We start from the raw sequence: 16,629 nt of genomic DNA on the forward strand, positions 1-16,629 counted from the left end.
CATTTTGAAGGAAGAAATAATAACCAAACTTTTGTCTTTGAGTATACCTGATGTTAAATCCAGAAAACTTCTTTCAACATAAAAAGTATGAAATATTTTACTTTGTTGTTAAGTAAGAACAGGGCAGCTACTAGCAATTTAAGTCATGTTTTCGTGAGCATTTTGTGTTTTAGTTGTTACTGATAAATGGAAGAATTTTACCTTGAAGTGTTAGAATTGCTGTGATATTTTCATGTTAATTTATTTAGATCAAGTGTGAAAAGCTTATTTATCATCCAAATTTACATTAGTTTTAAGTGTAAATAGTACTAAACTTTCTTTTCAAAGACAGTTTGACTTTTATCTTACTTTTAATCACAAGTAAAAGTCATTTGAAAGCTGCAAGTTTACATACGCTGCAAATTTAAACATTTGAGGGTTGTACAACACATTTTAAACAAATATTACATAATGATTATTTCAAACAAGAGTTCTTGAAATTCTTAACATCCTTTCTCTAATTCATGGCTGATTTATAAATGATTGTTTATTTTATCATTGTCAATTGTTGTTTGCTTGTTCAAAGTTAAGATTGAAATTTGTTTATGTTGTGAAATTTTTTTGTGACAATATGAAAAAGTCAGACCAGACCTTATGACATTAAAAAGATCAAAAGTATACCCCCATTCCTTGAGTAGGGACTATATTGCAATCTCTTTGTTTGTCCATTCTTTCGTCCAACATACATTAGTCACATTTTTTCAGTAACTACTGCACAGAATGACTTCATCTTTGGTCAGCAACTTGTCAGTGATAAGTTGTAACATGTGAGCACTTTTTGGATTTGTTTTTTGTTTTACCCCTGTCCGTCCATCCGTCCTTCCGTCCGTCCCATTATGGGTATATAGTTATTCCAGAAAACTCCTCCTACAGTTTGAATGCTAGGAAGTTTTCACTTTGCTGGCTGTTTGTACATATATTGAAGGTGTGCATGTGGTCAGGGTTTTGATTTTTATTAATATTTGCACTTTTGGGAGATAGTTGAACTCATTTTAAAATGAACTTATTTTAAAATAACACTTTGCATCTGCGGGGAGATCATTTGTGTCTCCCAGACACAATAAAATCTCAAAGAAAGTTCTACACTGACTTTGTTATGATACAGTTACTTCAGAGTGGAGTGTGGGAGACATCACTTTGTCTAGTTTTAATTTGTTTTCAACTAAACCCTCTAGTGCAGAAATAATAACTGTAGTTTAGATTCAAGATTTTTGCCAAATAATTTATTATGATGTTTAAGATCTTTTTTCATAATGAAACAGTAAAAAGAAAAGCAGATTGATGCATGTTGACCAGCCACTGGTATTTTCATCTTTAACTTACTGATAGTAATTTACACAGACTGAGTTAAACTAGTATATATGCACACTTATAAAAATAAGAAGATGTGGTATGATTGCCAATGAGACAACTCTCCACAAGTAATTCACCACCCAAACCTCAAGTTATTACACCCTATTTTGACATGTAATTGATGCTATGTTGTGCAATATTATAACTATATGTCTTATTGAGTAATATTTTTATATTTTTTTTCATTTTAGAAGCTGAAACCAGCAAAAGAAGTTGGTAGGTATTATTTATACACGTGTACCATGTATTCAACCAGTGTAAAATTCAGTCAAGAGGAATGAGGTGTCCTAGAAATGTAAATAAGGGAGATAATTATAAACAAAAGAGACTTGCATAACATAAAAAAAACACATGTTTAAGTTTATTATTTCATGGCTTCATTGAATGGATTGGTAAGCTCTCAAAAATATAGTAACTTATAAAAAGTTGCAACTGTTCAGTAAGAATGATACTACAAATTGTTTCATGTCAGAAACAACATAACATCTATTCCGTACAGGTTCAGACATGAAGATTACAGTCTGTCCTTGGTTAGTACTTATATGTACATATCTTAATTACATGTAAATCTCTCTGTTTTATAGCCAACAAGTGTTCAGTGTTTTTATGAGATTTGGGGATCTTTGAAGATGTGTTTTTTTCTTAGCTTTAATTGACTTTTTATACTTGTGTATGTAAATAAAGGACTAATTTATGATGACAAACTGGGAAGAGTAAATAAATAAAGGACTTGTTACATAGATATTTTAAGATTTGGACAGTTAGTAAACACAGTGATTCATTTCTAATGTCACTAAGTTTACTGGACGATTTTTATGTAAACCATTTAAGTACAGGCTAGGTGGTATCAATTGGTTCACATCTCATCCAGAAGAAACACATTCCATTGTTGTCCTTATTTTATTTTGTGTTCTTGCAATTGATGATAGATCGTGTCCAACATTTCTGTAAATAGAATCCGAAGCACTTTTCTGGATTACTATTTATCTGGAACACTCTAAACCTAAAAATGAAAGCCAAGGATAAATTAAGGTTTATCATGACACTTTCATTTCATAAGCTACTGATTGTGCAAAATCATTTTACATTGACTGTAAAGAAAAAACAGATAGCAAAATTAATTTACTGTAACATGTAGATCATTGAAATGGCAAATAAAGAAGAAACAAGAAACAAATAAATAGTTTTGATTGCAACCAGTGGGAATGTAGCACCTTTTTAAAGTTCCAAGGCAAGAAAATTCTTTTGTTACAAACAAACTATTTCCTTATTGTCTGTAGATTTAATTTGAATTCCTGTTGTTATTTGCTCGTTGATTTTGAACACTAAAATGATCTATATATTGATAAATGTATATAATTTCCAAGATATTAACTGATATTGATTTAAGGTGTGGTTTTTAAACCCATAAATAAGAAATTATCCTATTCATATTTGTTTGACCAATAAATTGTAAATCATTTCACATGACCTTCTATTGTTTCAGAGTTATTTCCCTTAGATGGTGTTCTTGCATCATTACACTTCTGATATTTTTCAAACTTGCATGCAAGATCATGAATTAATTGAATTAAGCAGTGTATATGCTTCAATTATATTGTGATATTGTTTGATATAAAAAAAAAACTTCATTGATGTGTTATTTACCAATGAGAGCCATTTAATACCAAGTCAGAAATTCAATCTTGCATGTGGTATCTACAGATGCCATAATGTCATGTACTTGTTTACAATACATGAACAATGAATATCTTTGTTTTTAGCCATTTCCTGACTTCATTATTTTAATCGTTAAATTGAAAATGGCACATTCATGACAGATATTCTCCTTACCATATGTACTTCTGCACCTCTTTTTTTATTTTTTTATCAGACTAATTTTAATGCCATTACAAACAATGGACTTACATTGTATAACATATGGGAAAATTTGTTGCTAAAAGATATTTTAATGTGTAAGGAGATAGGGCTGGAACAACACTTAGCAAGATAGAACTTTTATTTGATTAATATTTTGGGGTTTCCCATAGAAAATTGATTTGCTATTTCTACTTGTTTTTTTGCTCAGACATCTTGTAGTACTGTAAATTCAGAAATTATTGCGATGTTTTTATTATTGCGAAAAATGCGACAGGGTTATAATCGCAATAATTTAAACTCGCATTTTGAAATTTTTTATATGAATTAAACAGGATTTTTCACAATATCGCAAAAATTAAAATCGCATTTTAGTCCAAAATGACAAAATCGCAATAATAAATGCACGCAATAATTTCTGAATTTACAGTAAATACTTGTAGGACAGGAACAAATGAAACAGAGAAATCATATAAGCAGGTTTCTGCTAATGAATCAACCGACATTGAGTGAGGAAATTTTGACTGCTACTAAAGAAACATAGTTAAGGGCAGAAATTTGGGCATGCAACAGGTCATCTAGAAACTGTTGAAAGCATTGTTGCAAATTTTATATGTAAGAAAGACAAGATTTTTGCTTACTTCCTATATATATCATGTATCTCAAAATTAAAATATGTGTTTTATGAGATTGATTTTTAAGGTTTCCAATATCAAAACACGGGCTTTTTATTTGCATATAAGGGTAATGCAAATTGTAAACAATGGAAGTGAACACAACTTGACAAACTTACTCTGGAACACATGTAGTTGTTCAGCATCATATTCAGCTTTTTTTTCAATTGATTTAGTTTACTTTGAAAATGAACTTTGCAATTTGCTTATGTGGGAAGTTTGTAAATGCAAAAATGTTGACACAAATTTTCGTTGTTGAAGGTCATACGGTGACCTATGGTTGCATAGTCTCTGAAGGATAGTTGTCTCATTGGGAATCATACCACATCTCTTATTTACATGACAGTTTTCTTTAGAATGAAACTTGATTTCTTCCTAATCCATGTTTAATTTTTTAAAACAATATTAATTATTTTAGAATTACCTACATAGACAAAAAACATAAGAGTGGCATGTTTTTGTATACAGAACATGTTTTTATGAAAGATAGTGTCCCAGTTGTAGGCCACAGGAAAAGGGACAAGATTGTCATGTTTATAACTATAATTATGCTGTACATTTACGGTCCTCTATAAAACAGTCTTTTATGTGGTAGTAAATATGCTGGATCCTGTTTTAAAGTTAATTTCTTTCTTAAAGACATATTTGATGTATATACACACTTGCATGTCATTTGGTTTGACCATATTCTTTATATACGTTTAGGTTATAGGAATTGACTAAGATTCCTGCATCAAAATTTGGGGACAATTGGAAAAGTGTTTCACCTAAACTGCATGTTTCTATATATATACTACATGCTAGAAATGTTACTAAATCCACTGTAGCTTAATGGAACAACAATAGTTCATAAAGGAGTGCTTACATAAAATGGCAGCAATGTCCAAACTATGAAATGATCATGCAAATTAAGAAATAAAGATAATATATATTTCATGGTCAATCCTGTCTTTTCACTTCCAAAATTTAAAAAAAAACAGGAAGTTTTTCATAGGTGGATCCAGGGGACCTTTTATTTTAATTGTCCCCAAGACACTACCCCTCCTTTCCATTATTGCTAAAGCTGGTTCTGACCCTGTATTTGATCATTGTTTCAATTTCATACAGAGAATCATCATGAGGATTGTAAGTGAGTTAACTCTTGTACCTCTACAGGTGAAATTAGTTGTGTCAAAACAATGAAAATCTAACCTTCTTTTATACCAGGAATCCTTAAAAAGGTGTTTTCTGTCCAATTACATGCATGTTATAATGAGGGCATTAGGTCAACTGATATCACAAAATGTTTATCAAACTTTTAATACAGTTCTCCAGTGAAAGATACAGATGTTGGATAAAGTTATCATAAAATAACCAAATCTTTTTTCGTAGATTTCAGTTAATTTTCATCATGAACTTCTTCGTCAACACGAGATCCTTTTTCATAAGCCTGAAGATTTCTGGCACCTAGAAATATTCTAATTGCTAAAACTGCATATCTTTTTTAAAAGCTCCTCCCCATTTGTTTACTGCCTCCCATTCTATGTTTTACATGCAATTAGCCTGGTGATGTTACATCTCATTATATAAATATAATCTGTGCATGGCTACAATCACACCTTGTTATAAACCTGTTCAAAACCTATTGCTTGAAAAGTAAGATAAGTGGAGCCTTTATGGAGAGTGGGTTCAAACTTATCATTAAGATAACATTTAGGAAACCTTCCAGCAGTTGTCCAGAAATTTGTAATGTTCAGATATAATAAGCTACCATTGATAGACTTCTAACAACTTTCATGTGCCGGTGTCATTCAATTTAACGATAGTATTGCTAGTGATAGCGAAGGGTAAATACAAAACCTACGTCACCTTTGGATAATGACCATCACAATCTGCTGTCTCATTTCATCGGATTTACAACAGGGGTCCTTGTTCAACTGGTCACCTATTGTTGCCAGCGTTTAAACTGAACAACTGATTCGGAAAGATACTTGTAATTAAGTTTGTTAACATGGTCTAAGAGCTCTCATTGATGCTGTGTTTATTCTGGAATATATTTTTGGAATCAGAAAAATTTGTGCAGATGTTGGATTTACAAATTATTAATTGTTGTACTGAAATGTTTCATTATAATGTCAGTCTTGTACATTGTGATATACATATGCTGAGGTGAAATGAATATACAATTAGAGAATTTTTTCTTTCATTACGTGAAAGTGAAACCCTTTTTTTTTATGTGGCGATCTATGTCAAATTTAAACCTAAAAAAAGAAGCAGTGTTAGAAGACATGGATATAATTAGATTATTAATGAGATAATAATTTTTATTCAATTTTGTTCAAATGGCTCGTTATGAATTAATCAGGAGTTTCAGTGAAAAACTAAGAGGAATTAGATATTTTGCACTTGAAGAGGCTAGAGAAAAGAAACAAGCAGGTATTTATAAAGACATTGTTTTACGCACAGTTTATATTTCTTTAAATGTTAAGAAAAGCGAAATATAAGGATTACTTCATTTGTTATTTATTGCATAATGTCCAGCAGCAAAAATACTGCATGCAAAAATTTTCAAAATTAAACAACAGAAGGAAAAAATAATGTTACAATATTAACTAAATCATTTGTGCTATTGAAATTGCTGATTAAAAAAATGCTTGTTAGCAATTTCTGACATTTTGAACACAGGAAGATAATACATCAAGTCAAACAATTTAAAATTTACTGACAATAGATAGGTGAATACACAGAATAATGACAAAAAGGGTGTTTTCACATAAATTTATCACTTTAAAGACTGCCAGCACTTATTCTTTAAAGAACACTTTCTAACCTATACACTGGTAAATTTAAACATTATAAAGTTGTCAAATTAATGAGACAATATGGAGAAATTTGTATCTTTCTTTATGACTACTATCTAAATGAGGTTCATAAATATCTGTTACTGTTAGATATTATGGTGTAACTTAATATGAGTTATCTCCCCTAGATAAACAACAATAAGCCTAATTAAGATTACTTATCTCTTTTCTGGATTAAAGAATTAGTAAGATATCTATAAATCAGCTTATCTTTTTGAAAATACCAGAATTGCATAATAATTAAGTGACAGAAAAAAAAAATCTTTTTGGGGGATATTATTTGCTGGTGTCATAGTATGTATGTAAGTGATAAATTTGACAATATGAAGTGATTTTTTTAAATATTTGGAAAAGGTAAATTAGATGAGTAATGAATTCAAGTATTATAACAGATGGTTTTAGTTAATTGAAGTAGAGTGGGTGGCGCATATTCGCCGTGGACACATTTTCGCCGTTTTTGCAATTTTTTCTGTAAATTCTGTGGGTCTTTACCCAATACTTGCCTAAATAGATGCTTAACTCTGTTTGTAATGTTCGAACTGTTGATATTCCTCTTTACCCCATTCCCAATGTTATTCGCACATATAAAGAAATACACAGGTGTTTTTGAACGATTTTGGCAATTATGTAAAATTTATATGGCACGCATGCGCAGTCATAAAGTAAATATTTGTTAGAAAAATCGTATAGGAATGATCTCTCGAGCTAATTCATGTAATTGCAAACAATTGTTTTTATAATATACAAGGATAATGAGGATGTTCATATCATACATTGCGGCGAAAATGTGTCCCCCGTGGCACAAGAACAACGTAATTTCCTCTTGAGTTTGCATTCATTTTAAAAACATTTAACCAATGTTTTGAAGAGAATTCCTTTATCAAACATTTTTTTCATATAGTAAACTTTCTGAAACCTACATAAAAAGTTTCAAATATTCGAAAATAGGTTGGATGTAGGTGGAAATGAACGAATTTTGCGGCGAATATGCGTCACCCACTCTATATTGGAATATATGTAATGATCTATCTTATACTTAATTGAATTTTGTCAAGATTTAGTATTTCTTTAGAAAGGTGCCAAATTATCCTGTCTTTGATGTATTAAATGAGTTTACAGAAAGTGATGTGTTCAATCAAAGACAAACAGGGATTTAATATACAGGTTTCTAAAATGTTCTGTGATTTAGAATGTTTAAGTACATAATTACATAATTTTCCAGCATCTTACGTAAATGAATATATTGGTACTTAGTATTCTGCTGGAATGTTTTAGGTTTATGTGTATATTTCTTTAAGAGGTAGACACATTTAACTGCAAAACATTGCTTTATTTCAAAGGGCTTTCAATACTTTTGAGTAGGAGTTGCCAAATCAAAACATAGTTTAGTGTTTCAAAGGAGAGTATTACATGATAAATCTTTTCAGATTTTGTTCAATTTTATTGGATATTGACCAATATTCCATATTTGTAGATATGGATGCATTTATTAATTCTTTGTTAGACCTTTCGTTTTTGATAATTATGTGAAAACATGTGCCATACATACTTTTGTTAATGACTGCTGGAAAAACAAGCACATTGTGCAACCACATGTTTGTTGATAATGACTGCTAAAAAATATCAAATTGCAAAAGAAGATTTTTATAACTACCATTCTAGACATTTGGGGGAGAACTTTCTGTGAAATGTCATCCGTTACATTTTCATAGGTCTTTTTGGGTTTGTTTGTTTGATTTTAAAAGTTAAGACATGATACCGGTACCGAAAATCAGAAATTAAGGTGTTAATTTATTATTGCGAGAATCCTTGACTACTTACAAAAATGTGATTGTAAAAAATTTATGAAGAAAAATCACTACTGAAAATGTGAATGTGAGTTTTTATTACATGTGTTGCGAACCTGATACTGTAGCATTTTTCACATTTAAAAAAAAACATGGCAATAATTTCTGAATTTACAAAACACTGTAATGTAATGCAACACTCTTATCCATGCTAAGTTAAATTATGTCCACTTAACTTCCTCTGTCTTCCTGGAGGTTTAAATCAATATTTTTATAAAATTGAAAAGTTAATGAAGCATTAATATACCATATAGTTCGACCATGTAGTGATAGGTACTGCTCATGTAACATATTATCCCAGGCTATATAATCTACTAACGATTTATGGTGGTCATTCGGTAACTGACATGTACTGTCACCTTTGTAATTAATAAACTGTGTCGTCAAAAGTTCACCTGTAATTAAAACTACAAGTAGGTGTGGGGGCAAATCATAACAGTAATGGTTTATGAAATAACCATTTATTGTCTTTGGGGCTTGTTTCTTTTTTATAGTACATGTATGTAAGGCTTGGAGTGAACTGTTTATGCATATGTTTAAATTACGGACTATTTTGTGGAATACACACCAAAGTAATTCAGGTAAATGTTTTCCTCTATACAGTTTTATCATATTTAATAAAATTACTTTCATTTTGATCTACAGTTTAGATTTCATATTACTCACATTCCTATAAACTTTGTTTTGGTAATATTTATTACTACTTAGCATATGCTTAAAGATCATTAAAGTACATTAACCAATTTTTGCCATAGTCATATATATTCCAAAAAATGCTGAATAATATTTTATTGTTAATATTTCTCCTTAAAGGTCACTTTTTTTTTCATAGAGCCTAGTAAAGCCTTGTTTTAATTCTGGTCACCTCCCCTTGTAAATTTCCATGCTATAAAATGCAAAATACGCTTTATGGTATCGCATGTGAAACGTGACAGGGGAAATTTTCTTTGTCTAAGTGGTGTAAATCTTCACTGGTTAGCTGATAAAATAAAACTGTATTTACTAAAGAACTGTAAAAATACTCCATAAATTTGTTTTGGTAGAGATGCTGCCAAATTTTCTGCCTTTAATGTATATTTAAGCTGTAATTATCCACTCGACTTCAAGTGTTCTTGACCCAAAAACACAAATCAAGTGGACCTTTAGCAAACTATATGGAGGGTTTATAAAACAATAGTGTGGCGACAGATATTTGACGTGTGGAACAAACAAATAAATTCTTTTTATCAAACAATTGTGGTAAAAGTATGTTTGTAGTTTAAACGACAAAAAAGGTCCAAAGAGTCTCATTTTAAAATACTTTCAAGGGTTTGTTGATTTTTGTTTAAGGTGGGGTTTTATTCAAAGCTGCACTTACTATTCAACTTGGCTAGGAAAGAAGAATATATATTATATATGTGTTAGTATGAAATATTTATACAAAATAATATTATCATATGCAGATATTTCTGACTTAAATATGGTACACATTTCAATATTCAGGTTAAGGGTAATAGAAATGTATTTTTTAATGACATCATAGTACTCCTTCACGCCAAAGACTATTATATAAAATTTAACAAATTGCATTTAACCCAAGTGTTGGATATTTTAAATTTGTTTTTCCAGCATCCTTTGCTTTGATTTCATTTTGGGTTATCTCCCTTTTTATCGAAAACTGCATGAAGTGATGAAATTTTTACATTCATTTACATACATGATGATTTTTTCTTTTTTTAGGCACAAACTATTAATAATAAATAGTCTTGCTGGACTTGATAAATCAGTGTCAGATTTATCAAAATAGAAATAGAAAGAGCCATGCATGTCAGAAGATCCTATTCTCATTAACCTACTGACCACATTTTTTAGCCATTGCAATATATATAATTTTCACTTAAATATTTTGCATTATCATCTTGGTCTCACTTTTTGACAGCTTTCCCTTGTGCCAGGGGCAATAACTCTATCTCACACCTGAGATGTCCCGATAATAAAAGTTTTGACAGTTTATGGGGAGTACATCATTTCTTGTGTAAGATGTCAATATTTTATGATTTTTGATCACTGAACTGATGACCCTTAATGATCTGTAACATGAAAATAATGGTTTGTTTATTACATGATAGATAAATATGGTGATTAATTACTGTTTAATTTCTATTTTTTGCCCACTATCTTAAATTGATGGTCTTCGTGTCAGAGATGACTTATTTTTTGTTAATAAGAAGATGTTTGTGTTAAACAAATATTTAGACCTTAAAAGTTATTTTTTTCCAGAATGGATTTTCATAAACTGGGATTTAAAAAAAATGAAAACTATAAAAAAAAAAAAAAAAAAAAAAAAGACAAAATACTAGTCAGCTAGGTAATAAAAAAAAGAAGAAGGATATTAGTTGGTAAAAGAGAATTTTTTCAAATCTCCTCTCCCGGTTTGTTATTTCACTTACCGATTTAGATAAAATAAATAAGTACTCTTATATATGGAAAAAGCAAGTCAGCGGCCCTATACTCTAAAATAGTGAACAAATAGATTAATTTACAGTCATTAAAAGGTTAACTTCTGACAACTACGTTAAATGTAGAAATTGACCTATGGTCATGGTCATGGGTATTGTTGTTTAAAATCAGTTCATCCCTTAACTTAGGTAAATACAGGTCTCAAAGTTTTCTCTCTACATGGTCATTCATTTAGAGTGATTAGATATTGACTTCACTTTCTATATCTATACCATGATCTGTATAATTATAGCATGTAATTGTGGGGCTATTTCTTATCATATTTTTTGTCATATTATATCTTGTCAGAGCTTCAATTTATAACACAACCTTGTTAACATGTGGTTTGGACATATTCCATTAGACCTATGGGCTACAGGCAAAAATAAACAGTATTTATTTCCAAGTCTGGACATGATAATTTTTTCTTTTCTGTAAATGATGGACTGAGTTTAATTAACTGAGGATAGATAACATCATGTCCAGAAAATTGAATGGACATTGTCTTTGTCTGAACATGGTATTAATGGGACTAGTAGTGGACATCAGTTAAAACTTTTTACGCCCACTTCTTTCTTGTTGTACTGAAAATTTGATAGTGACGAAAAGTTCACAAAGTGAAACCATGGCTGAATTAATGAAAATGTCACTTTTAACATTGTACAAGAATGCTTGAACAATTTGGTATTATATTTTTTTTTGCCCCACCTACGATAGTAGAGGGACATTATGTTTTTCGGTCTTTGAATCCCTTCGTTCGTTCGTTCCTCTGTTCGTTCATTTGTTCGTCCATCTGTTCCGCTTCAGGTTAAAGTTTTTGGTCAAGGTAGTTTTTGATGAAGTTGAAGTCCAATCAACTTGAGACTTAGTACACATGTTCCCTGTGATATGATCTTTCTAATTTTAATGCCAAATTAGAGTTTTGACCCCAATTTCATGGTCCACTGAACATAGATAATAATAGTGCTAGTGGGGCATCCATGTACTATGGACACATTCTTGTTGTTCCTGAAAAAAAAGGTTGCCTTACTTTAAAGCTACAAGGTACTCGATGCATATAGTTTTTAGAATAAATACCAAAGACCAAAGAAGATGAACTTTTTTAAACCAACGCTTTTTGGGGAAAAGTTGTTGCTAATGATAAGCTTTATTAAGAGTTACATGTTATTAGCAAAGGTTTTGGTGACCACTCAATTTATTTTAATATCACTCAATCCTTGGGAATATAAATGAAATATGTGCCACTGAGTTACAGTAAAAGTCAATCATAGATATTCCTTGGTGTAAGAATTTGTGGTAGTTACTATTTTTCAGTTCAGTTTAATAAAAAGTGTCAACTTATACTGTCCACATTATGTAGTCTTTTAACATGGGGAGGGTGGGGGGCTTTTAAAACCATTTATAAATCAATCAACCAAATTGTACCATGCAATTAATTTTGAATAACGAATTTTTACACAAATGTACAAGTTTAATTATGAAATCATATTGCTTTTTATTAAACAAATTTTTATGTATGGTTATTGAAATATCCCTTGAAGTCCAAGCTTTCATTTCTTAGCTACCTGAGGTCAAAAGATGAGTTAGACATGTCTTGGCAATAGTTTAAACCTATTTAGTTTGGAAATACCTACTTCACTATTAGAATATTATCATTGTATTTAAGTTATTTTACCACAAAAAAGGTAGTTTATATTTATTATAACCACAAATGGGTGTATAAGATTTAACCTGTATTAATTGGATGTTGTGGGTGGATTTTTACAGTAGATGAAAACCTGTTTAAGCATAATTATATGTGAATTATTAGCCAATTCAGAAAATTTTACTGCAGTTACTCAATCGTTTCATGTACATGTACTAAGAGAGGATTGCTATGAAGACACTCTTAATTACTTTTGCATCTAAAGTAAAAATTTGGTAGGTAACCTTCACAGGTAAAGAGATTTATTAATGCAAAATAAAGTATATTATGAAAAATTTATCTTACTTTTGTACAAGCGTCCCATGACATTTTACTCAAATAGAGATTAATCTGTACTGTAATCTATTGGCCTCAGTCTCAGGTAGTTTAAGAAGTTACTTTTGTAACCCATCCCTTTGTGTAATTCCTTAAGCAGGGGTAGTCTAGTTAGATAAATCATAGCATTATATCTATTTTATGCTTTTAAATAGGTAATTATGGGGTTTAAGCTTGTCTCCTGAACAATTAAACCTGTATTCCGTCTTTAGCTATAAGGGACAAACATACTGTTTTATAGTATTGCATCACTTAAATTATAGGTTTGCACTAAAGGGAGACAAAGAGAGGCTTATAGTTTAAGGAAATATATCTGATTTGAGATTTAGATTTATAAAGCTTTAGTGACAGTTACAAATAAGTGAAGGTGAGAAGTCAGAATAAATATATATTTATAAACTTTTCTTAAAATATTTAGGTATTAAGAGGTTATACCTTTTGTGAAACAAGTAAGTGTTATTATATAAGGATAACCCCCATTCTAAAGGAGGAGGTTACGCTGCTTTACCCCTCTCCGCTAGTGTCTTGATGTCTTTTTGGAGGGTTTATTGTATTGTAGAGTTGCTGTCTTGTTGATCTCATTTTAGTCGTAGATCAATTTCTTATATTGACTGTTGTTTAGACTAAGTATTGCTAATTTCTTTAAATTTATGATTATGACAAGTGTGACTTTTACATCGATTAATACATGTACATGTACTAGTGACATGATCTGCAGTTCCAGATAGATAAAAAGTAAAAATTACAAGCATAACTTAACCTCTGGTTATCAAATTATCATATTGTTATTATCAAATCAACTCCTTTGTAAAAGCTTAAAATTATAGAGTGTCCCTGAATAATACAGTTGATTGTAACAGTTTATAAATTGATATAAAATTATCAGGGCAGAACAGAAAATTTGATCAACTTTACTTATGTAGGAGTGAAAATGACAAAAATGAAGAGCTATTTTCCTGTTTGTCATAATTAATGGAATCAAGTTAGTGTGAAGTGACCAGAAATGGACAGGTTAAGATAATGTATGGACATTTTAGAGACCAGGTGTTAAAACATCAGTAATTTACACAAAGTTAATTTTCCTCAGTGTCACATGACTAGTGTACTAGGTCATCTTTATAGTGTAACATGATCTCTGTAATGTGTTTCACAGTAACAGGAATCGAGTTTCATTCCCATCCAAACTTTCACTATGGATTTAAAAAAATTATGAAAAATGGATTTTAAAATTTTGTACACTCTGAGAAATTTGTTCTAATGATGGATATTCATTCAGCTATTGAGTTGGCCTTAGAGAATCTGTGTGGTGAGTATAATATAGCAGGTTGTTTATTTCATAGGGAAGAAATTGATTAGTGTTTACACATAGAAATGATGAGGATGTTACTCTAATGGTCTAATCAATACAATAATATGGACATAATTTATTAAGTTAGCCTCTATATATGGATAGTACCACAATTTTCCAGTCTTACACACATTTTCTGTACAACAAGTATAGTATTTTACTGTTTTCATACATGGATGTAACCGAAAAACTTGTCATATTGAGAATTGAGTATAGGTGGCAAATGTTCTCAAAAAGAATTATTTATTAACATAATTAGGTTCTTAAATTCCACAGAAATTTGTTTATATGTTTAAATAATCAAATTTTACACAGTCAAAATGAACCAAATTGAAATTTTCATTCATCAGAATACAAATTATCAATATATTCTGATTTACACACCCCTATATTACACCACATATATATTATTCTCTTATTACTAGAGTGTATATTAAACTGTATGGAATTTATTACATTTTTTTCAAGGAGAATAAAAGATGAGTCTTTTTCATACTTATATGCCTGACTGATTTTTTTTTAAATTGATATCATATATCATATGAATTTCAAATAGTTCGCTATTCATAAGGTATAGTGTCACATTTTGATAGACTCTTGTCAAGGCGAGGAGTCCTTTTCAAATTTACTGCTCCAGTGGACACAAGCTGCTTATATGCATAAAAGTTGTAAGTCCACAAACAACATATACTGTCTTAATAGTAGCATGTTTTCACCAAAAATAGTACAAAATGGCATGACCTGAATGATTTTTACATATATGGAACATGACAATTATCATGTCATATTTCTAAGATCATACTGTTTTAATGATAATTAAGATTCATAAAGATATCTATGTGTAGATTCAATGAAGTGTAAGTGAACAAGATATTTTTTATAACCCATAAACTTTCCTTGGAAATTATGCCTAAGAATGCTCAACAATATTTCATTATGTATTTACAAAATCTTGAAAATTTCAAACCATTTCATAGAAATCGTAATTTCTCAGTGTCGGTTAGATACTAATAAGATACATTTATAGGTGTAATATATATATAATTAGTATATAAGTAAAAACTAGGCATGTGATCTATTATTACTAATAACTGCTTTTATAAAGCTTGCTAATGATTCTGGAAATCTCCAGCACTTCACTGAACTTGTAAACAACGATTTTAAGTGTCCTGTATTTAGGGTACTTTTATAATATATTATAAGTGGTAAAAAAACTTTTCATCACAGATGATAAATACCTAAATATTACAGTGACATTTTACATACTTTATTGTAAATAATGGTGCTATTTACTCCCAGGAATGTGAAAATTACAGTGAAATGGTTGGTTTAAATGTCAAACCATAGTTTGTATATATTAGGCTTTTGATGTAACCATAGGCAAAATTCATAACCTGGATAAAATCTCCATATTAATGTCTTCAAACAAAATTCAACAAATGACTACAAGTAATATTCATTTTTTAGGCATATTACGTCAGTGGACTTTTTCAAGTATTTGTCTAGCATAGAGTTTAATTTCTGTAATAGTTATTTTTTTCATTATGTAAAAAATAATGGGAATTGTCTTTTCTTGTTAATTCATGACTAATAATAAGTGCTTCAAGTACATGTATCGAACCGGAATCCACAAGTGAAAATCGTCTACAATCGTAATACAAGTATTTAAGTGCGATTGTTTTTCCTGAAACAGAGGATTTCCTGTACTTGTCACTATAGATAGGAAAGTACATTGTAACCTGACAGCGTCCAGCCCTGCCAACACATACTCGGGGTTCACTTCTGTTGTTTTCATTTGTGTCACACATTGTTAATCTGCACCTCTTTGAAAACGGCTTGACAGAATTCAACCAAACTTGCACAGAAAATTGAACATCACACGAAACTGTGCATCTGCTATTTAATTATTATCTGAAAATGATCCTTCCCATTTCTGCTTAGTTTATTATGAGATGGCAGGCAACACACTTCCTCTTTTGAAGTCTTAGTAAAAAAAAGTTAAGATTAGGTCAGATGCATGTAGCATTTAGCAATCGGGTCCTGAAGGATGATAGATTTTGCTAGTTTATAAAAGTTCTTAAGTTCTGGAAACAGTCATGACAGTCTATTCATGTATTTTTGAGTTCAATTGATCAATATTAAAAATTAAAAGTATGATTATAAAACATGATAT

The 16,629-nt window shown here is 30.2% G+C and overlaps 1 protein-coding gene across 6 annotated transcripts in view; it reads left to right on the top strand.

The window, feature by feature from the left end:
- Window positions 1-16,629, top strand: part of LOC127715253 (rho GTPase-activating protein 7-like) — a 131,273-nt gene that overhangs the window by 78,224 nt on the left and 36,420 nt on the right. For all 6 annotated transcript variants that reach the window (XM_052221271.1, XM_052221272.1, XM_052221276.1 and 3 more), the window contains one exon: window positions 1,584-1,608. In XM_052221271.1, coding sequence (XP_052077231.1) covers window positions 1,584-1,608 — 25 coding nt within the window. The remainder of the gene's footprint in view (window positions 1-1,583; window positions 1,609-16,629) is intronic.

This window comes from Mytilus californianus, unplaced genomic scaffold, assembly GCF_021869535.1.
Source record: "Mytilus californianus isolate M0D057914Y unplaced genomic scaffold, xbMytCali1.0.p SCAF_9, whole genome shotgun sequence".
Lineage (NCBI taxonomy): Eukaryota > Metazoa > Mollusca > Bivalvia > Mytilida > Mytilidae > Mytilus > Mytilus californianus.